The 22403-nt window shown below is 47.0% G+C and overlaps 1 protein-coding gene across 4 annotated transcripts in view; it reads left to right on the top strand.

Annotated features, from left to right (window-relative positions):
- The first annotated feature begins 3743 nt into the window (after nucleotides 1-3743).
- The window catches only part of SLC46A3 (solute carrier family 46 member 3), a 31433-nt gene continuing 12773 nt past the window's right edge, over nucleotides 3744-22403 (top strand). The window contains exons 1-3 of one of the 4 annotated variants that reach the window (XM_077158940.1): nucleotides 3744-3810; nucleotides 4588-4707; nucleotides 14447-14659. In XM_077158940.1, coding sequence (XP_077015055.1) covers nucleotides 14471-14659 — 189 coding nt within the window. In that variant the 5' untranslated portion in view covers nucleotides 3744-3810; nucleotides 4588-4707; nucleotides 14447-14470. Of the gene's footprint in view, nucleotides 3811-4587; nucleotides 4708-12604; nucleotides 12789-13227; nucleotides 13364-13582; nucleotides 13988-14446; nucleotides 14660-22403 lie in introns of those variants that run through there. The other 3 variants (XM_077158941.1, XM_077158942.1, XM_077158939.1) reach the window with 3 other exon arrangements.

The following is a 22403-nucleotide window of genomic DNA, read 5'->3' as shown; positions in this document are numbered from 1 at the left end:
TGTATTTCTTTTTCTTGTCTAATTGCTTTGGCTAGAACTTCCAACACAATGTTGAATAATAGCGGTGATAGTGGACATCCTTGTCTTGTTCCTGATCTTAGGGGGAAAGTTTTCAATTTTTCCCCATTGAGGATGATATTAGCTGTGGGTTTTTCATATATCCCTCTATCATTTTAAGGAAGTTCCCTTGTATTCCTATCTTTTGAAGTGTTTTCAACAGGAAAGGATGTTGAATCTTGTCAAATGCCTTCTCTGCATCAATTGAGATGATCATGTGATTTTTCTGCTTTGATTTGTTGATGTGGTGTATTACATTAATTGATTTTCTTATGTTGAACCATCCTTGCATACCTGGGATGAATCCTACTTGGTCATGATGTATAATTCTTTTAATGTGTTGTTGGATACGATTTGCTAGAATTTTATTGAGGATTTTTGCTTCTGTATTCATTAGAGAGATTGGGCTGTAGTTTTCTTTTTTTGTAATATCTTTGCCTGGTTTTGGTATGAGGGTGATGTTGGCTTCATAGAATGAATTAGGTAGTTTTCCCTCCACTTCGATTATTTTGAAGAGTTTAAGGAGAGTAGGTACTAATTCTTTCTGGAATGTTTGATAGAATTCACATGTGAAGTCGTCTGGTCCTGGACTTTTCTTTTTATGGAGCTTTTGAATGACTAATTCAATCTCTTTACTTGTGATTGGTTTGTTGAGGTCATCTATGTCTTCTTGAGTCAAAGTTGGTTGTTCATGTCTTTCCAGGAACCCGTCCATTTCATCTAAATTGTTGTATTTATTAGCATAAAGTTGTTCATAGTATCCTGTTATTACCTCCTTTATTTCTGTGAGGTCAGTAGTTATGTCTCCTCTTCCATTTCTGATCTTATTTATTTGCATCCTCTCTCTTCTTCTTTTTGTCAATCTTGCTAAGGGCCCATCAATCTTATTGATTTTCTCATAGAACCAACTTCTGGTCTTATTGATTTTCTCTATTGTTTTCATGTTTTCAATTTCATTTATTTCTGCTCTAATCATTGTTATTTCTTTCCTTTTGCTTGCTTTGGGATTAGTTTGCTGTTCTTTCTCCAGTTCTTCCAAGTGGACAGTTAATTCCTGCATTTTTGCCTTTTCTTCTTTTCTGATATAGGCATTTAGGGCAATAAATTTCCCTCTTAGCACTGCCTTTGCTGCGTCCCATAAGTTTTGATATGTTGTGTTTTCATTTTCATTCGCCTCCAGGTATTTACTAATTTCTCTTGCAATTTCTTCCTTGACCCACTTGTTGTTTAAGAGTGTGTTGTTGAGCCTCCATGTATTTGTGAATTTTCTGGCACTCTGCCTATTATTGATTTCCAACTTCATTCCTTTATGATCCGAGAAAGTGTTGTGTATGATTTCAATCTTTTTAAATTTGTTAAGACTTGCTTTGTGACCCAGCATATGGTCTATCTTTGAGAATGATCCATGAACACTTGAAAAAAAGGTGTATCCTGCTGTTGTGGGATGTAATGTCCTATAAATGTCTGTTAAGTCAAGCTCATTTATAGTAATATTCAGATTTTCTATTTCTTTATTGATCCTCTGTCTAGATGTTCTGTCCATTGATGAGAGTGGTGAATTGAAGTCTCCAACTATTATGGTATATGTGTCTATTTCCCTTTTCAGTGTTTGCAGTGTATTCCTCATGTATTTTGGGGCATTCTGGTTCGGTGTGTAAATATTTATGATTGTTATGTCTTCTTGTTTAATTGTTCCTTTTATTAGTATATAGCGTCCTTCTTTGTCTCTTTTAACTGTTTTACATTTGAAGTCTAATTTGTTGGATATTAGTATAGCCACTCCTGCTCTTTTCTAGTTATTATTTGCATGAAATATCTTTTCCCAACCTTTCACTTTCAACCTATATTTATCTTTGGGTCTAAGATGTGTTTCCTGTAGACAGCATATAGAAGGATCCTGTTTTTTAATCCATTCTGCCAGTCTATGTCTTTTGATTGGGGAATTCAGTCCATTAACATTTAGAGTTATTACTGTTTGGATAATATTTTCCTCTAACATTTTGCCTTTTGTATTATATATATCATATCTGATTTTCCTTCTTTCTACACTCTTCTCCATGCCTCTCTCTTCTGTCTTTTTGTATCTGACTCTAGTGCTCCCTTTAGTATTTCTTGCAGAGCTGGTCTCTTGGTCACAACACTCTCAGTGACTTTTTGTCTGAGAATGTTTTAATTTCTCCCTCATTTTTGAAGGGCAATTTTGCTGGATATAGGAGTCTTGGTTGGCAGTTTTTCTCTTTTAGTAACTTAAATATATCATCCCACTGTCTTCTAGCTTCCATGGTTTCTGCTGAGAAATCTACACATAGTCTTATTGGGTTTCCCTTGTATGTGATGGATTGCTTCTCTCTCGCTGCTTTCAAGATCCTCTCTTTCTCTTTGACCTCTGACATTCTAACTAGTAAGTGTCTTGGGGAACGCCTATTTGGGTCTAATCTCTTTGGGGTGCGCTGCACATCTTGGATCTGTAATTTTAGGTCCTTCATAAGATTTGGGAAATTTTCAGTGATAATTTCTTCCATTAGTTTTTCTCCTCCTTTTCCCTTCTCTTCTCCTTCTGGGACACCCACAACATGTATATTTGTGCAGTTCACATTGTCTTTGAGTTCCCTGATACCCTGTTCAAATTTTTCCATTCTTTTCCGGATAGTTTCTGTTTCTTTTTGGAATTCAGATGTTCCATCCTCCAAATCACTAATTCTATCTTCTGTCTCTTTGAATCTATCATTGTAGGTATCCATTGTTTTTTCCATCTTTTCTACTTTATCCTTCACTTTCATAAGCTCTGTGATTTGTTTTTTCAGTTTTTCTATTTCTTCTTTTTGATCAGCCCATGTCTTCTTCATGTCCTCCCTCAATTTATCGATTTCGTTTTTGAAGAGGTTTTCCATTTCTGTTCGTATATTCAGCATTAGTTGTTTCAGCTCTTGTATCTCATTTGAACTATTGGTTTGTTCCTTTGACTGGGCCATATGTTCAATTTTCTGAGCGTGATCCGTTATCTTCTGCTGGCGTCTGGGCATTTAGTCAGATTTCCCTGGGTGTTGGACCCAACAGGTTGAAAGATTTTTCTGTGAAATCTCTGGGTTCTGTTTTTCTTATCCTGCCCAGTAGGTGGCGCTCGTGGCACACGTTTGTCTATGGGTTCCACCAGTGAAAGTTGCTGTGGGTCCTTTAACTCTGGAAAACTCTCGCCGTAGGGGAGGTTCGGCAGCCGAAGCGTCTTGGAATAGTGCCAGCCAGCCCGGTGTTCCGAATGCGGGGAGGGTTGCCGGCCGCCGCAGCATGGGAGAGCGCCCGACCGAATTACCTAGTCGGCCCGGGGCGCCAAGCGTGGCAGGAGGGCACCAGCTGTCGCAGCCCGGGAGAGTGCACTGTTCCCAGCCGGACCGGGGAGTCATGTGTTTGGAAGGGACCCCCCGGTCACTGTTCTCTGCAGTCTGGGGATTTCCGACCCAACTCTCTCAGCTGGTCCTGGGGGCCTTGCGTGGTGGGGGCACCAGCCGCCGCGGCCCAAGGGGACTGCCTGCCCAATTCTGCCAGCTGGCCTGGGAAGGAGGAAGGGAGGGACTCCGGCCGCTTGCCGTCCCGCCCGGGAAAGCCCGTGCCCCTCGGTGATCTCACCGGAGCTTGTTCTCCCAGACAGTCAGCCGTTCCAGGATGGGGTACGCCGTCCCTTTGATCTCCGTCGTGGCTCCGGGAGCTGCTCTGTATTATCTCCACTCCCCCAGTAGCTGTTCTGGAGGAGGAAAGGTGAGGGTGGCAAGGCTGTCGAGGCCGGTGGCGGAGGAGCCGGTGAAGGCGGAAGAGGGCATGGTGGTGGTTGGAGAGCCGCCTAAATCCCCTTTTATTAAAAGGCAATCTGTCTTTGGTGTGTTGCATTCCGGCAGCTAGCAAATGAGAACAAGGCGTCTCTTTTCTAACCCTCCAACCTTCCTGTGTTGGTTCCGTGAGCTGCCTCATACCTTCCTAGAAAATTCCTTTTCTGCTTATTTTCACCGGAGTCTTGTTATGTGTAACCAATAATCTTAATACACCCTGCATTTTGGTTTTTGGCCCAAATCCCTGTTGCAGTTTGGCTTCTTATGTTGACCTTTTTTTCCCCTCTCTCTCTCTTCCTGTCCATTCATTCATCCATTAAATATTTACAGGTTGCTCTTGTATGCCAAGTACTACATGCTTATTAGGCATGGTCTATTAAGCTTAGAGAACTTCCAGCCTTGTCCAGGGCAGAACAGTCTGAAAAAGAGACAACTGTGGTAAATGCCACAGCAGAGAGTTCTACGAAAAGCAAACTCAGATGCTGGGCACGGAGAGAAAGTCAGGGAAGTTTCCCACGACCACTGATCCTTGAATTATGTCTCGAAGGAGAAACCGGACGCAGACAGGGAAGAGGAGAGGAAATGCAGCTGATCAAAACTTCGTGCTGCAGAACCAGAGTTCAGTGTATGCACATAAAGGTCTAGGTAGGGAGTGGCAAAAGTTGAAGCTCAGAAATAAGTAGAGGCCAATGTGGTATCTCTCACTTAGGAATTTGGACTTTATCCAAACGACAACATGTAACCATTTCAACGGAGAAAACAGCCAGTTTTTGAGATTGATTGCTCCAGCCCCGCTGCACACAGAACTGGAGCGGGACGAGACTTAAAGGTAAGAAAACCAGATGCGAAAGGGTTAGAGGTGTGGATAAGGCGAAGACAGGAGTGAAACTGCAATGGGAAGGTCAGGTTAGACATGGTGGCTGGCCTTGGACTTCTCTGCTCAGCCGCCAGTGGGCCAGCTCCGGAGGCCGGAGACGGGCCTGCAGTGGCCACCAGCGCCTGGCGTGGGAGTGGCACGTCTTCGGGTCACCTGCCAGTGTCCAGCCTGCTGAGGAGGCATCCAAGCACTCTTCATTGCTGCTGGGGGGAGGGTGATTTCTAGCATTTTCTTTTGACTCTTTCTTAGACTCTGTGTCTTTGCTCACATTTCCCATCTGTTCTTGCACGCTGTCTACTTCTTCCCACACACCCCACAGCACATGAATCACAGGGATTTAAAGATGCCTGTCTGATGATGCCCAAAGCGTCACACGTCCTAGTCCAGTTCGTCTCTGCGGGCTGTGACTTTGCTTGCCCTTCAGCCAGCCTTTAGTTTGTTGTTGAAAGTCAGACACGGCAGGAACTGAGGCACACGGTGTGAAAAGTTCCGCTAGATGACCTTTAGTGGGAGGTTTCCTTGCTCTGGCGGGGGATCAGGCTGCCTTTAAGCTGTTGTAGCCGTGATCGCCAGAGGCTTCAGATCCCTCCAGCGTCCTTGTTTCTGTCTCCTCCTCAAGTAGAATCCGCGCCTGGCAATGGAGCTTCACCCTGTCACTGTCACCCCCTGCAGCCTGTGCTGCCACAGGAGACGCTCTGTCACCCTGTAATTAACTCTCCGTCTTTGGGTGGGCCCGTCTTCCTGGGCTGTGATCTTCGCAAGACTTTCTTAGCTTTTCTGTTTCCTCCCTTCGAGGGGCAGAGGCAAGGCCTGTCCTTCCCCAGATGGTGAAGTCCCTGCCCCAAGTGTGGCTGCTATTTCGCTCTGGGCAGTTTCAGAGGTCACCGCTCCCTCCCCCTGCCGGGGCCAGGAAGGGTCTTCTTGGGTCTTCTTGGGGCGTCACTGTGACAGTCTCCTGGGGTTTCTGGAGGTAAAGCCCTTGCCAAGAGAGGCCCCTCTGAGGCCGCAGCCCCCGAGGGCTTCTCACGCTCAGGCCGGTGCACACTCGGCCTCCAGCAACTCAGCAAAATGGCCAGGTAAGGGTTTCTCCCCCGCTGCGGCCCAGCGGCTTGTGCCCCACGCAAGGAGGGGGCGTGCTGCTGAGCTCTGGACCAAATACTCGAGGGCGGGGCTCTCATCACCTGAAGACTTCCTGCATGTACAAATCTATCCATTGTCAGGGCTCCAGGGTGACGGGAATAAAGTAACCACGATGCACTTGACCCCAGTGGCCTGGCCGAGACCAAGGCCATCCCCTCGCAGGTCCAGGTGGCCAAGGACGGGGCTCGGCAGGTGCTCCCACCAGGCAGTGACGGCTCCGCCTCCCCACCTGCGGGGGTGCCCCGAGGAGAAGCTGAGCTGGGGCAGAGGCGAGTACAGGAGGGGACAGATGAGAGGGCACATTTCAGCCTTGGGGGGCTGCACTTCCCCGTATAAAACCCCATGGGGTGAAAATGTCCTGCCCTTTCGGGCAGGGACAAGAAGGAAGAGCGGTGGGTGGCAGGGGAGGGGACTCGGGAGGAGCTCTCTGTAGCTCTCTTAGCCCAGGGCAGTGGCCCGCAAACACGTCCCTGACAGAGAGCACAGGGGCTCCACTCTGGATCTCACTTCCCTGTTTTGGGTGTTCAGTCAGGAGATTGGACTGGGGGATTTCTCTGATGCGGGTGTCTTGTCTGGGTATAAGGTGCAGGTACAGCCACCCTGTCCTCCCCGGCCCTGCGCCCTGGTTATTTCTCCATTCTTGAGATAACTTCTCTAGATAAGGCCCCTCATTGCCTCCCAGCACCGGGTGGCCATCCTGTCTTATCTGATAACCCAAGAGTGTCCTCTTGCCACGTGCCTGCTGGCCCAACTTTAGGGTTGTTTTTTTCAAAAGTTTGTAATGAACATGGATGACTTTGCAAGGTACTGTTTTATGGTTTCGTTTCTTATTTCTTTTTAAGATAAGCTCTTTTTTTCTTATTATAAGGTAATATGTTCATTGCTGAAGTGTGGAGAACACAGAAAAATATGCTGGTTATGGTATTTAATTTGCAAATGAAAATTGCTCATAAAGCCATCACTCAGAGATAATTGCTACTAACATTTGATATACTATCTTACAGGTTTTGTCTTATGCATGAATGTATACTTTTTTTTTTTTAACAAAGTTGGGTTTATACTATATACTTTTATGGCTCCCCATCCTTAGTGGCTTAGCGTGGGGCTATGGCTTAGTGTCATAGCATGAAAATTTTGTCATGTAATTAGATATTATGTAAAAATATAATATGACGGTCTTTTTAAACATACTTTAATGCATATACATGAGTCCCCTATTATGTTATAAATAAATTAAAATACATACACACAAACATTTAGTAATATATTTAGGTATTTCCAAATGAAAAACAACCTTGTGATCAAAATACAAGTACCTTCATTGTATAAATTCATTATTATTTCACTAGTATAACTGGCTGGGAGACAGTGTATAGTCAACATGTTAATGGGTTTAACGTATTATCGTTAAATTCTTCCTCTGAAAAATGTTTTACCAATTTACTTTTTACTAGCAGTGTCTGAGAATTTGTTCATTTCACTTCACCCTGGCCAAATGAATTTTATCTTAAAACAAAATCTTTGCTCATTTTGGATATAAAAGATGATACTTTATCATCCCATTGTCCATTTATTTGATTACTAGTGAGGTTGAACGTCTTTTCCCCCCCTTTTCTAGCAGAGTGCAATTTCAGATAGAATTGCAATTAGATTGGGAGTCACACCTTTTAGACTAGTTTCATGAGTATAAATTTTCCTATTTCTGTCATTATTACATATCATATTTGAATGTTCTTTTAGTCATAGTTTGCTGAATATTCTGGCACATTTATTTTAAGTGATTCAGGAAGTCAGAGCATGTAGTAATAAATTCGGTGTCTTAGAAAAATAAACATGTCAGATAATTATTTTGTGCGGTTCCCAAGGGCAGGTTTAGTGTACAGTTCCATAACTTGGGAGAACAGAACAAAATCTCCTATTTCATTCTTTTGAGAAAGATTGATTGCATGCCAGCCACCATTCTAGCTGTGGACCGTCACAAAGGAGTCAGCCATGGTCCCTGCCTGCATGGAGCTTGTGTTCTAGTGCAGGAATTAGGTGAGTATACAGACAAAGAAAATAATATCAAAAGGTGAAGGGCTAAAAGAAATCAACAATAAATTAAGAGAATAGCAGAAGCGAACCCACTTTCCTACTTTGGGTAGGATGATCCCAGAAGACTCCTCTAAGGTGACATTTAGCTAAATCCCAAAGAAAGAGAAGGAACTGCCCATGGGAAGAGCCAGGGGGAAGTGGAGGTAGGGAGAAAGCATTCTGGGCAGTTAGAGCATTTCCAAAGGCCCTAAGCTGGGAAACAGCTTGGTCAAGAAGTAAGAGCAATTCAAGTGTAGCAGTCCTGATAGTGGGAGAGACTCTGGCTGGCGGAGGTGGTGATGCGTGGTCTTTCAGGCCATGGAGAGGAAGCTGAGTTTTATTCTAAGTTCAAGGGTTTCAGGCACGGGAATGAGGCAATTCTATATCCACGTGAGGAAGACAGTGCTTTGCTGCTGTGGGAGAATGAATGAAAGGGGAGTGAGAGGAGAGGTGAAGTGTCCAGGTACAAAACGTGGCAGTGATCCAGGTGAGAGGCGATGGGGCCTGCACCAAGGAGCTGGATGGAGGAAGACAAATCCTCTCAAGACGTGCATACTGTAGAGCCACGAATTTACCCAGCTGACTTTGAACGCTCCCCGAATCCCACACCCACGCCTGTTAAAAATGGGACAGACCACTCCTCTTCAGAGAAGAAAGAGGTAGCTGCACAAGAGGAATACTAAGTTCTTCTCCATCATATCTCAGGCACTGTGGGCACATGTGCCTGACCAAGCAAGATTCAAGTTCAAATTGGAACATGATCCAACACCTGCCAAGTATCAGACCCTGTTCCAGGAGCTTTCCCATATATCCTATTTTCCCATGATGGGAACGACGACAAATCAAATTCAAGCTTCCATCCTACTGATGGCAAGAAGTCCATTCTCATTCTGTGGGCTCTCCCTTCCTTGAACAGGGGTACTTAGTCAAAAGGAGTTAGTCCTGTTCACTGGTGTTCGGCAGAAAAGAAATAGAGGTTTTAACCAAGGTTCTGACCTCTGCTTTGATGAGGCTGGTACAGAAAACATGGAGTCCAGGTCCCAGGTCAAAGGATCAACACTGCAGAGCGCTGCAGAGACCAGAGGGAGGTGGGTGAAGCAGGGGGTGGATGCTAGGCTAGGCACAGCAATGCTTAGTTCCCCCCGCTTCCCCACAGGCGATGGGTTCCCAGTTATAACTCTAGTGACAGATGCTTTCATTTACAGTTGAACAGTCATTTCTCCTAGGGAACTCCAAGGCCAAGGTGGCGGGGGAGGGTGGGGTGCAGCCTCTTTAGGTTGTTCTAACACTCTCTTAGGACAAGCTAGGCCTTGATATTGAGCCTGGCTCAACAGTCCAATCTGTTTTACCCCCTTCCACCACTACCATCATGGTGGAATTCTTCCTGAAGGCCATTATTGTACATTTCTGACAATTGAGCTTCAGTAGGACCATCTCAGCTGTCAGAAATGTTGTAACAAATTGAAACTTCAAAGGGAAAGGGTCAGGACTTCTGATTTACCAGGGAACTGCCTGGCCCCTTTGCATTATCTGCCCATCTCCTCTCCAGGAACCTTCAAATTCCATTCACCAGTGAGCCAATGGCAAGACAAAGCCTGCAACCTTAACCAAAGCTGAGAAAGAGTTGTCAGGTTCAATGCCAAATACCCGGAAAGGCTAAAGGATATATCAGTTATATTTATGGCATGAAAGCTACAGAATTCGGTGACCAAAAATTCAGGGATGATTTCCAGGTCACTGGCTCTGCTGACTGGACAGGAGATTTCATAGACTAAAACAGGGATTACAGGAGGGCATTGGATGTATGAGGAAGATGTTGACGTCTGTTTGGGACATTTAAAGTTTTTCCAAAATGCTCAAACAGAAGCTCTGAGGGTCAAGTTCAAGAGAAGAGGGTGGAATTGAGGTCAGAAATTTGGGTGTGATCTGCATATTTGTTGTAGTTGAGTCACAAGTGTGGATGTGACTGGTAGGGGAGAAGCAGAGAGCAGAGATAAAACCCTATGAGGACAATCATTTAGATGAAAGCCTGTAGAGGAGACTGAGAAGGAATTCCTCGGAGTAGCAGGAAAACAGTGTGTCATGGAAGCCAAGAAGGAATTTGTTCAACAGTCTCCAAAACAACAGAGGTGAACTAAGACAAGGTTAGGCCATGAATTTCTCAGCTAGGTAAGACCTATTCAGGTCTGTTTTGGTGTGGACTGACCAAGGTCATTTGACCAGATTACATTTCTTTTCAGTAATTTGTGCTTGGAGTTGTATTACATTTGGTTCATGTATTGGCAATCTCCTACTATGCAGTAATTGTTAGAACTAAGTCTTTTTGTCACATTACTTTGCTGATTTTATCAGAAGCTAAAACTAACTTTCTTCTTGAAATCAACAAACTCTAGTAGCTTCTATACCCCATTTTGGCTTTTGCCACTGGAATATGGCACTGCCCAGCACTGGACAGGATCATTTGAGTTCAAGTACGTATATTTGTGTGTCAGGAAATGACTCAATTCTCCCACCACTTTTTATTAGGATACTATGAAAAGTTCTTTCAAACAACATGATATGAAATCATCTTCCCTTGGCTTAAACATATCATTTAGTCCACTTCTTTTCTCATTAGTCTGAGATTATTAAGGTTGTTTTACTTTGTGCCAATGTTATCATAGCAGAAAAACAAATGCAGCCACTAAAATCAACCAACAATACTTGGTTTTAAGATAATTTAGAATATATTTACGTTAAAATTTTCAGATTATTAAACTAAAAACATACAATGCAAAATTCCTCCTGGAGTCCATACAGAAGCATGTACATAGATGTTTTTTAGCAGCATTATTCACAAAAGCCAAAAAGTAGAAACAATCCAAACGACCTTCGGTGGAGGCATGGATAAATAAAAGATGGTCTAGCCATAAATGGAATATTATTCCGCCATTAAAAGGAATGCAGTACTGATCCAGGCTACAAAATGGATAAACCTTGAACCCATGTTAGGCCAGTCCTGAAAGACCACATTCCACACGATTCCATTCATATCCAAGTCCAGAATACGACATCTATAGCAACAGAAAGAAGATGATGGTTGCTTAGGGATAGGGAGGGAGACGGGGTGTGACAATTAAAGGATGTGGGGTCTCCTCTTGAGGTGTTAAAAATGTGCTATAATTGACCAAGGGTGATGGTTGCACGTCTCAGAATAGATTAAGATCCACTGAATTGTACACTTTAAATGGGTGAATTACACGGCATGCGATGTGTCTCAATAAAGCTATTTTTAAAAATCTTCCTGGAGACCCCTGTAAGAATAGACTTGTTGACACAAATTTTGGAAACACTGCCAGGGAGATTATGCCAATTGAATGGCCACTTTGTCCTTTCGAGCGGAGACTTTATTTTCAATTTCTTCTCTCAGTCTTTGGAGGGGGCAGGCCCAGGCTGGGAGCCTGTGGGGAGTGAAGAGTAGATGTGCTTACTGGACAGTAGGGGTGTGTGATAAGTCCCAGATACTCGGTTTTAGAATTGTTCTTTACTCCTGTCATCTCTTTCCATCTTTTCTCCCCAAATGCACTTCTTTGATGATTGACCATGGTGTTAACTTCTTTTGTTTCATCCACAATGCCTCGCCTAGTGCCAGATTTCAACACAGTCCATAAGCTTCTTTCATGCATACACAAGCACTTGGCATTCGAAAAGAGAGGGAAAGGGGCCTGCACAGTGGCAAATGTCACCTTAGAAGCGGCAGCAGATCCACGACGAATGCCTGCCTCTCTTCTCTGCGCCGGAAGGGTGGGTGCAGTCAAACCTGGAGTATGTTGGATGCTCATTCTTTCTGCCCCTTAAGAACATCTTCTAACTGCACTTTTTCTTTCCTGTTGGTTTTCATGAGAAAGCATGGTCTGGGATGTGGACGTCATTAGAGCTATTTCTGGATCTTTCCTTTTCCTTCTGGGAACTCGAAGGGCTTGCACTCCTCCTCCACGCCCTCTCGTGGCTTATGTGGCCAATCGACTGTGAGCAGGAGTCACATGTGTCATTTCCAGGAAGAAGCCTTCAAGAGTGGTGCCAGGCATCCCTTCCTCCTTCCCAAGGTTGGCGGCATCCAGCCTGTGTCCTGGAGGGAAAATGACAAGGACGAAGCCCCACTGATGCACACGTGGCTTGAGTGATAAATAAACCTTTGCCTTTTCAAGACACTAAGATTCAGGGCATGACCTTGACCTTGATTTGAAAGATGACCAAACACCTGACATGGTCATTTTACTCCCTACATGAAACTTTGTGGCAGGAGGGTCTAAGGAAGCCAAAAATTTTAGACGTGGATGCAGCCAGCACAAAACTAGATGTTGTGTTAAAAGAATAACAAAGATATACAGTGTTTTGCATGGATTTTTTCACTTCTTCTTAGTGTCCCTGTGTCAGGCACTGACATGTGGCCGTGGAGTTGCTGAGTATCAACAAATTCACTCAGTATGGGCATCGGAGAAGGCCATTCTGTGGTCATGACCGGAGGAGACAAAGATCTTTAATCTGGTTGACACACAGACAAAACATGAACTTTGCCTAAACCGCGAAGCGGCTCCGGCGGCTGCTGCTTTTTCCTCACCTGGCCTGTGCGCCTTCCGAAAACGGCTCGCGGGGACGCGCAGTCACAGGATCACCCGCTCTCCGTGACGGCGCCCAGGGCGGGACCCGCCCTGCTCCTGCCAGCGGCCCCAGTCCCAGGGCGCGAGCACCCCTGGACGGCTGCGGGGACCCTCCTGCCCCTGCGGGCGCGTCCCAGCGGGCCTGGCTGGGGGTCGAGGCGTGCACAGACTCCACGACAGGTGAGGAAACGGAGGCTCCGGGGGCTCGGACGATTTGCCCAAGGTCACCCCGCGGGCAGGAGCCAGCGACCACCTGGACCCCAAGCCCGAGCCCTCCGGCGCGAGGGCCCTCCAGCAGCTTCCACCGCCCGGCCCATGCGGCCCGGACGCTGCAAGGAGCGACTCACGCGCCGGCGACCTGCGGGGACGCCTTTCGCGCGCGGCTCAGGCCGCGGAGGCCGGGAACCCATCCCGCGTTGCAGCGGGGCGCCCAGAGGCCCGTCCCCGGCCGCGGCGAGTGACGTCACGCCGGGCCAATCGGCGCGGGGGCGGCGGCCGCGGGGCCCAATGGAAAGCGAGCACAGGTCGCGGCTGGGGGCGGGCCCTCGCGGGGGGGGTCCGCCCCCCCGTGATGCCCCCTGGGCGGGGCTCGCCTCCTCCGGGCAGGCGGCCGGGCTGAGTCACCCGAGCGGGGCCGCCACGCAGCGACCTACCGACCGGCCGCGGCCGCGGGGCACCCGGGGCCTCCTCGAGCCCGCCGAGGCCGAGCCCCACAGGCCCCGGAGAAGCGGAGGCTGCGCCGAAAGCCAGCGCAGGTGTCCTGGGGAAGCGGAAGTGCACTTTGTCGGGTTTGCTTGCAGATAGCTCGCGCGTTTCCCAGCATGAGGATCTGACCGAATTGAAGGGAAAACTCCCCTGCCCACCCCAGCGCCGGCTGTGTAGACCTGCCCCCTCCCTGCCCTCAGCTCCGGCTGTGTAGACCTGGCCTCTGGCCCCTGGCCCCGCCCCCCAACGCCGGCTGTGTAGACCTGCCCCCTCCCTGCCTTCAGCGCCAGCTGGGTGGACCTGGCCCCGACTCCCTGCCTCCTGACGCCGGCTGTGTAGACCTGGCCCCGGTTTCTTCCTCCTGATGCCGGCTGTGTAGACCTGCCCCCTCCCTGCCCTCAGCGCCGGCTGTGCAGACTTGGCCCCTGTCCCTGCCTCCGGACGCTTGCTGTGTAGACCTGGCCCCGGTCCCTGCTTCTGATGCCCGCTGTGTAGACCCGGCCCAGTGCCTGACAGCGGCCAGGGGTCCCCGGCGCGTCCCAGGCGGACTCAGACCCCGGAAGCTGCGCTCCCAGCTCGGGAGTCGCATCCGGAGAGACACCCCGAAAAGACTCGGGGGGGCCCGAAAATGGTCAGACTTGCGCCTAGCCTAGCAGGAAGACCGTAATCCTGGGGTGAGTTAAAAAATAATAATAATATAAAATCCCCTTCCGATGGTGAACTACTTTTTAAAAGGCCTCCCAGTCCTTTGCTGAGCGGCAAAATAATAACAAAAGTTGCGCAACAGCCGCGCCAAGAGGAACCCCGCTGCGTAGGCCACCTGGCAGGTCACAGGATGGGTGACAGTTTATCAAGATTGTGTAAGCGTCCTCTGAAAGGAGATTCCAGTCCTGGAAAGGCAGACTCTTAACGGAAGTTTGACAGTCCCCGTTTGCTGAGTACCCTACTCTAAGTCAAGGTTACCCCCATAGCAGGGGCTTCCTGCTCTGCATTCGCTGGTTGCTTTTTGTTTTTATTTATTTTGTTTTCTTTAATGTTTACCCAACAACATTCCTCTAAGTTCAGGGACCTTGGAAATCTAGCCTCTCAGATAGGAATGCAGCTGATCATCACTCTCTTGTATTTTTTAATAGGCTTCAGCTACTTCCCCTGGCACGATGAAGGTTTTATTTGTGGAACCTGCCATCTTCCTTAGCGCCTTTGCCATGAGTTTGATGGGGCCGCTGACGACGCAGTATGTGTACAGGAGAATATGGGAGGAAACAAGCAACTACAGTATTGCGATTGGTAGCAATATTTCTGAATGCGAAGAAAACAAAAGCAGCCCCATTTTTATATTGCAGAAGGTAAGAAATAGTACATTTTCAATGAAAGAGGGCATTGTACGTCCCATGCGTTGGTCTCTCAACTCACCAGAAAACTCCTCAGTCCCCAGCACAAGGCCTTGGCTCTGTATGAAGACTTCCGATGCCATTGATCTGTCTCTTCTTCTTAAAACCCTCTTCTTGGCCCATGACCCTGGCTCTCCTCCTTTCGGAAAATTTTAACACAGTTCCACCGCTCTGTGACTGTCCCCCTGCTCCTTCCAAAATTTCCCCCAAAGTGGGTATCTCCCAAGGCTCCCCTCTTAGACCTTGCTTCACCCTCTCTCCTCTCTTGGTCTTGTTTAGCATGTATTACCCTGGCTTCTACTAACCGCACCCAGACAAATGATGTTTGTTCTTCCTAGTCATTCATTCATTCATTCAACAAATATTTATTTAGTACTTACTACATGCCAGGCACTAGAGATACAACTAGTGAGAAAACCAAATAGTCTGTCTATGGCGCTTAGAAGAGTCAGGAGAAAAAAATGGTAAAAATAGTATACATGAGAAATGAAGCTGGGAAGGGGACTGGGGAAGGCCAGGAGGTGGAGAGGAGAGGGTGGGGGGATTTTAAGCAGAGAGAGCAGAGAAGATCTTACTGAGTGACGTTTTAGCAAGAACCTGAAGGTGTCAGTTCCCAGAGCACTTTCGTTCTCAACGGTCCTCAACCCTCAGCTGCCGCCATTTGCGACTCAGATGGAACAATCCAAAGCTAGACTTGTCATCATGCCTCAAACTTTGTTTTTCCTTTCTTGCAAGTCATGCTGAGTCAGGGCCCAAGCCCCAGCGCCTACCTCTTCTCTCTCTGTACTTGGTAGTGGTCAGAGCCCTGTAGATTGTATTTCCCCAGTGCCTTTCATTTTCACTCCCTTTCTTTATTTCAGGGCAGATCGTCTTGATTTGTCTTTCTCACCTCTGGCCTTGGCCGGTGCAAAAACCTATCTGATCTCTCTTTGCATTCCAGCGCCTCTCACAGGAGTTCCCAAAGCAGACCCATCTCTAGTGTTCCCTCCTGGCCTCCCCCCAAACCAAATGCCATCTCTGTATCTGTCCTGCGAACAGCCTTAGATGCCTGCTTCATCTGTCCTGTGTTAGATGCCTGCTTTTCATTCACGAATTGTGTCGAGCACATCTGTTACTCTCCAGAGTCCGTGCTCCTAGAGCCTTATTTTTATCATCATTAATCACTGTTGTAAAATTCTTAAATAGGCATTATTTTTACTCTCCTTTTTTAGCTGGGGAGGTTAGAAACTGGACACATAGTCATATACCAAGGAAATAGCACAAGTAGCAAGAAATGCCTGGGATACAGGAGCTGTCTCTCCTTCTACGTTTTTATCCTCACAGCTCCCAGCACAACAATGGGTGCTTGGCAGGTGCCCTGTAGTTAACTACTGAGCGAATCAGTTCAAATCAGCATCAAGTGTTGGTGACACAGTGTAACGAGGGTAACAGGCAGTCCTTGCCCCTCTCAGGGCACAGTGGGACCTCGATATGAAAAAGAAAGATGAGGAGCCTCACAGGGAACTACATGATGACCAGCTGGAATCGACAGTGAGACCCCTGGGTGTTGAGAGATGCAGGGGCCACCGACAGCTGGGCTGGGCAGTCAGGGGAGACTGGATGGAAGTGAAGTCTTTGACCGCAGCTTAGAAAGAGGAAATAGAAGACCAAGGCAAGTAGAATTGCAGGAAGAACAGGGAAGTAAAAGTGACTGAGGTTTGACAGTATCTTGCATGTTTTGGAAAGAACATGCTGTGGTTTGTGGTGATGGTGGTGGTAGGTGAGAAGAAAGGCCAGATTTGGAGAGCTTTAAGTATTATCCTGAGGAATCCCGACATTGTCCTATGGACATCGAACACCTTTGGAAGGGTTTGGGACAGGAATGAGATATGGACAAAGCTTTGAAAAGAATGATTTGAAGGCAAAGTTGAAAATGGATTAGGTCTTCCTTTTAGATCCATTGAAACAGGGGTTGTCTACACCATTAAAATAAACCAGTTGTTTCTTGTTTGGCTCAAGGTGTCCTTTGAGCTACATCTTTGTTCCTCTATGTTCAAAACAAAATAAAACAGAACAATGACAATAACAAACAAACTTTGTCTAAGAGTTTCGTAGGGTTCCCATGGCCGGGACAGTCCAGGACCCAAGTTGTTTACTTCAGTTGGCCCCGCCCTGTCTCACCAGGGGCTTGCCCAAAACCAGCCCCAAGGGTTTTTCTGCTTGTCCCTGCCAAACAAAAGTGAAACCTGGACCCAGGCTGGCTGGGATGAGCTGACTGGCCGAGTGGGGTGGGATGGAAAATGAGGCTTCTCTTCCTCCTGGCCCCTCCCACAGCATCTGCATGAGCCAGTGGTTCTTCTTTTTTGTGCATCTGGCAATGCTAGCTATTTAAAGTCTCCCTTGTCTGATGTTAGTTGAGCTACAGCAGCTTTCTTTGGCTTAGTGTTTCCGTGGTATGCCTTTTCCCATTTTTTTGTTTTTTAATAGAATTTTATTGAGATAGTCACACACCATATAACGCATCCAAAGTACACAATCAGTGTGACTCATAGTATCACCACATAGTTGTGCACTCATCACCACGATCCATTTTAGAACATTTTCATTATTTAAAAAAAAAAATCTAAATAACAAAAACTAAAAAAACCCAAAACATCCCAAACCCGCCCCCATTCATGGCCCCTAGCATTGGTGTGGTACATTTGTTACTGTGGGTGAGAGATACTAAACTATTACTGTTAATTGTAGTCCATAATTTACAAGAGGTACCTTTTCCCCCATATACCACTGTATTATTAAGTCCTTGTAATAGTGGCATTCATTCGCTCTAGTTGATGAATAACTTTTTTACATTTGCACTGTTAGCCACAGCCTTTGTCCAGCACAGGGCTCTCTGTGTTATGCAGCCCCATGTTTTAACCTCTAGTTTTCCTTCTGGTGGCATACATGACTCTAAACTTAACCCCTTTCAACCCCAATCACGCGCATAATTCACCACTCTTATTTACACTCACCCAAATATGCTACCATCACCTCTATCCATTTCTAAACACTTATATTTAACCTAATTAAAAATTCTGAACATATTAAGTGCTCCCCATTCTCCAGCCTCATTCTATCTCCCGGTAACCTCTATTCTAGATTTTATTTCTATGAGTTTACATATTATAAAAAGTTCATATTAATGAGATCACACATTGCCCTTTTGTGCCTGGCTTATTTCACTCAACATAATGTCATCAAGATTCATCCATGTTGCTACGTGCTTCAGGACTTCATTCCTTCTTACTGCTGGTATATAACGTCCCACTGTACATATGCACCATGTCTTGTTTGCCCATTCATCTGTTGGCGGACAGTTGGGTTGTTTCCATCTTTTGGCAATTTTGACTAATGCCACTGTGAATATCATGAACCAGTTTTATGAGTCCAGAAATGGCCTTGGCTGAAGTCTGGGGCCTCCCAGGGCCTGTGTCTCGCAGGGTGGGGAGTGGGGCAGCTCACGAACAGAGAGCACCTGCCTTGTGTGTTGTCAAGTTAGCTTTGCCCCTGGGTTTTGAGGAGCAGCTGTGTGAGGAGGTCTGGAGTGGAGCACACTCACCTTTGCACCAGGGACACTGAAGACGCTTAGCCAGATACGACAAAGCCTTTCCTTCAACCTCTCGACCCCCCTCATTTTCATTTTTTAAAGCAGGAGGTAAACCATCTTTCTACCCATGTCCAAATGCATAGGCTGTAAGCATATCTGCTTTCAGAACCCCCTTCCCACCCACAGTGCTTCCACATGCAAACCACATACTTCTAAAATTTAAAGTGGGGGCAACAGAATGGAGCCACTTCCTCCATCACCCGAGAAGGGTTTTCTGGGAATTCATGTCGTCTTCCCCTTGTCTCAGAGCTCTTCTCCTCAGTAGGAGAGAATTGAGGCTTGACCGGGAGATGAGGGAGGTGTAGAGGAAACCGCAAAGCTGGCCATGTGGGGGAGGTTCTAGAACTTCCCGAGGTGTTCCTCCAGTGCCAGGCAGATCCTTGCTGCAGTGCGGCCGGGCTCTTGGGCACAGCCCCTGCTCTTACTCATTTCCTCATTACTGTGGGAGGAATGGTCTTGGAACTGACTGTTTCTGGGCAGCCAGGCTGACGTCCGAGGTCTGGTCTGGCATGAGGTCATGTGGGATGCAGGCTGGAAGAAGTCAGGGTGCTGTGGCCAGAGGAGAGGGTCGCGCCTCCTTCAAGAACCTTTCCTGGCATGTCATGCCCAGGGCCGAGGCGGGTCAGTGGGCTCATCCGATTCGGTGTTGCATCTGTGCTCCACCTCGGCGCAACCCACCCCCTACCCCGTGTCAGCGGGAGGGCAAGGGGAGGGGAGGACGTGCAGGCCTGGAAAGCTGCTGCCCCTGCGCTTCTGGGGGCGCCGAGGAGACAGGCTCAGGCCCGCCGCCTGGGTGGCCTGTCCTTTGCCACCGGGCAGCGGATGGTGTGGCCCCCACCCTGCCTGGCCCGGCACCGAGAGCACCCCCAGCACAGAGCGACGGGCTCTGTGAAGATGTCAGCAGTTTCAAAAGTTGCTTAACTGTTTTTTCACTTAATGTCTTTTTGATGGGACTCACCCTCAAGAGAACGTGCTGGCCTGGATCTCTTCCCCTACACTTGCTGATCTAGAAATACAAGTGCAGTTTTTCAACCTGGAGGCCAGAAACCTGTCCCCCACGACCGGGACAGGTGTGGTGGCCACACATGTTTACCGTTTAGGCCATAAAAATGTCCAAACTAAGGCATCTGGAAAAACACACCTTGACTCAAGAAAGGGCCGATGACGTTCAGGGCTTCTCTGTCAGTCAGGAAGGTCCATGGCTACATCTGCTGGCTTTCTCTCCTGGCTTTTCCTTTCCGATGGCTTCTCCAGGGGCATTTTCTTTCTTTATCTCCAAAGGTCTTTTGTCTGTGTCAGCTCTGAAGTTTTTTCCAAAGTGGTTCCTTCTTCAAGGACTCCAGTAAGCAACCCCACCTTGAATAGCTGGAGACACATCCTATGGAAACCACCTAATCAAAAGGCCCCACCCACAATTGGGTGGGTCTCATCTCCATGGAAACAACTTAATAAAAAAGATCCCACCCAATGATATTGAATCAGCGTTAAAGAACATGGCTTTTCTGTGGCACACAGCAGTTTCAAACTGGCACATCTTCCTACATCACAAAAACACAAATATGTATTAAAATGCAAGATGATATATATCTCAGGATACAGGTATAAGAATAAACTGAGTAATTTTACATATTTAACATTGTGAAGGCCTACATTTGGTGAAAGTCTTATTTTTCAACATATTTGGGTTTTGTGTATATATATGTATATATATGATGTATTTATCATATATATGTATGATATACTTGTATATTTATGAGTGTATATATACTCATAAATAACTAAATATTGATCTACCCTACTTTTTAAATCTTCAAGTTTTCTATTCTCTGCATTATAAAGTACTCCTATACAGTTCTCTTGGTCAATGAGATTAATCCCTAAAGGATTCTTTAACAAAATAGCAGGGCTATAGGAAGGAAAACTGTTGGCCATGGAGCTAAGAAGAAAAGAATTCGAGCATTTTCGTTGACTTTTGGGGAGGAAGGAATTTTTAAACGCCTTGTGCTCGCTCCTTCCCTTGCTAAATGATTTGTTAGTTCTGAAATGTGAAGTGGCCAGTTGGGTCTGTTCTCTTCAGGCAGCTTTTAAGATGGGGACTTCTGCTATTGGACAGGGGCAATTCTGGGGAAATCCAAAAGCTCATGAACTGTCCTTGCTCAGAAATTTATTTGCAAACCTTTTACCAGTTAAAACAATTCATTGTTACCAGCCAATTCTTACTAAGGAGCAATGATGTGGGACATTTTCTACTCTATTGGAATTGATATGTACATGTTAGCCTATGAAATTGGGACTTCAGAATCGCTGCTTTCCTAAAACTATGCAGTTCTTCAGAGTTTAGGACACACAAACGCAACTTGTTTCTTCTGTTTCAACTGTAATTTGTGTTGCAATACACCTTGAAGGTGCCTGAATTAAATCTGTATTTTATCAGGTAGGTCACAGGTGAGAAGAGTGGTCCAGAAGAGGGGGAGACAGGACTTGGGGGGTGTGAGTGGAAAGGGGAGCAGGAAGCCAAAACTGGAACATCTTGTGGAAAAGTTGATTAGAAGCAGCACTGCAGGTTGCCTGGCGTTGACTGTGAGTTAAAAAGCCTCTCGGTTGAAGAGAAAGATGAAAATGCTAAAAACTCAAGGAGCAGTTCCTCTGCTAATGGTGATGAAGAAACAGAAGCAGGAATAAGAAGTGAAGATGGTGCGACCGAAGGAAAGACTGAAGTGAAAGAAGAGCTAGCGCTGTGCACAAAAGAGAGCTGGAAGGGGGGACAGTTGCTGCAGAGACCCCCGAGGCCGGGAAGGAGCAGCTTGGGGACATTAGGTACGATTCTGACAGGAGGGAACGGTGACAGACAACAGCGTAACGATTCTGGGGTCGCGTGCGAAGCATCTTGCTATCCGCGCATCCCTTTCGGCCACGGAAAGGCCGGGTCAGCATCGCACGGGTCACCCGCCATCACGGTGCGCACAGAAGCCCGTGGAGCGTTGCAAGGAGATGGCTGAGGAAGCCCGAGAACCTGCGCTGACGTCTCCCGCGGTTTGGCTGTGGCCAAGGAACAAGCTCTTTTCCTCCCCATTAAGGAAAGTGCCCCGAACACCCCCAGGGCCCAGGAGCTCTGCGGGCCCAGCCAGGGGTGGCTGCTGGGGAGGAGTGCATCGCCCGGCCCAGGCGCAGTCCCCAGTCCCGTCTGTCGCCGTGGCCAGGCCGTCCCTGCAGCCGGAAAAGACCCGGACTCCAGGAGGGGAGGGCCGGGCTTCCAGGGGAGGAGAAATAATGAAATAAACGAGGTCCCCTCCTGGAGACCCAGGCCTGACACTTAGCACTCGCCTGCCCTCGCCTGCACCCTCCTGTGTTTATGGGGCACAACATCTGCTGCACTGGTTTGTCAAACTTCCAGACACCTTGGAAAGATGTCCTTTCCTGAGGAGACTCTGAAGGCTTTACTGAAGTACTTTGACCTCTTTCTGAGGTTTTTAGGAGAATATCATGGCAACTTCTACTCAGAATCTGCCTATGTTTCTGCCCGCGGGTGCAGCGCTGTACCAGGAATCCCAGGGCAAGTTCTTAAAGCTCCTGCCTGCAGTAAGAAGAGTTTCTCCATCTAGCTTTGGGCTCTGGATTGCAGGAGAAGTTCTAACAAGACAGTGGGTCATGAAAGTTGGAATAATTGAAGCTGGTTCACATAGGAGTTAGCAGTTGCAGTTATTTGTTGGCAATAAATACATTATTAAAAAAAGTTATTTGTAGGGGTACACAGGTACTTTCTGTAGTTAGAACTCCCGCCTTTCATGCAGGAGGCCCAGGTTTGATTCCAGGACCATGCACACCCCCGCCAAAAAAAAAATTATTTGTGGGTGTGGCTCAGCAGGCAGAGTTCTCACCTGCCGTGCCATCGACCTGGCTTTGATTCCCAGTGCCTGTCTATGCAAAAAAGAAAGAAAAAGTTGTTTGTTCACATCATACAAAAAAATTTTTGCAAACTTTTCATTTTTGTTCTGAGGCTGAAGAACTCTCAGGCAAATTTTAGCTTTGTTGGAAATTGTAAATTTTTCACAAAGTATCTTAGAGGGAATT

This window comes from Tamandua tetradactyla, chromosome 4, assembly GCF_023851605.1.
Source record: "Tamandua tetradactyla isolate mTamTet1 chromosome 4, mTamTet1.pri, whole genome shotgun sequence".
In the NCBI taxonomy this organism is placed as follows: domain Eukaryota; kingdom Metazoa; phylum Chordata; class Mammalia; order Pilosa; family Myrmecophagidae; genus Tamandua; species Tamandua tetradactyla.
This window is presented reverse-complemented; position numbering and strand designations above follow the sequence as displayed.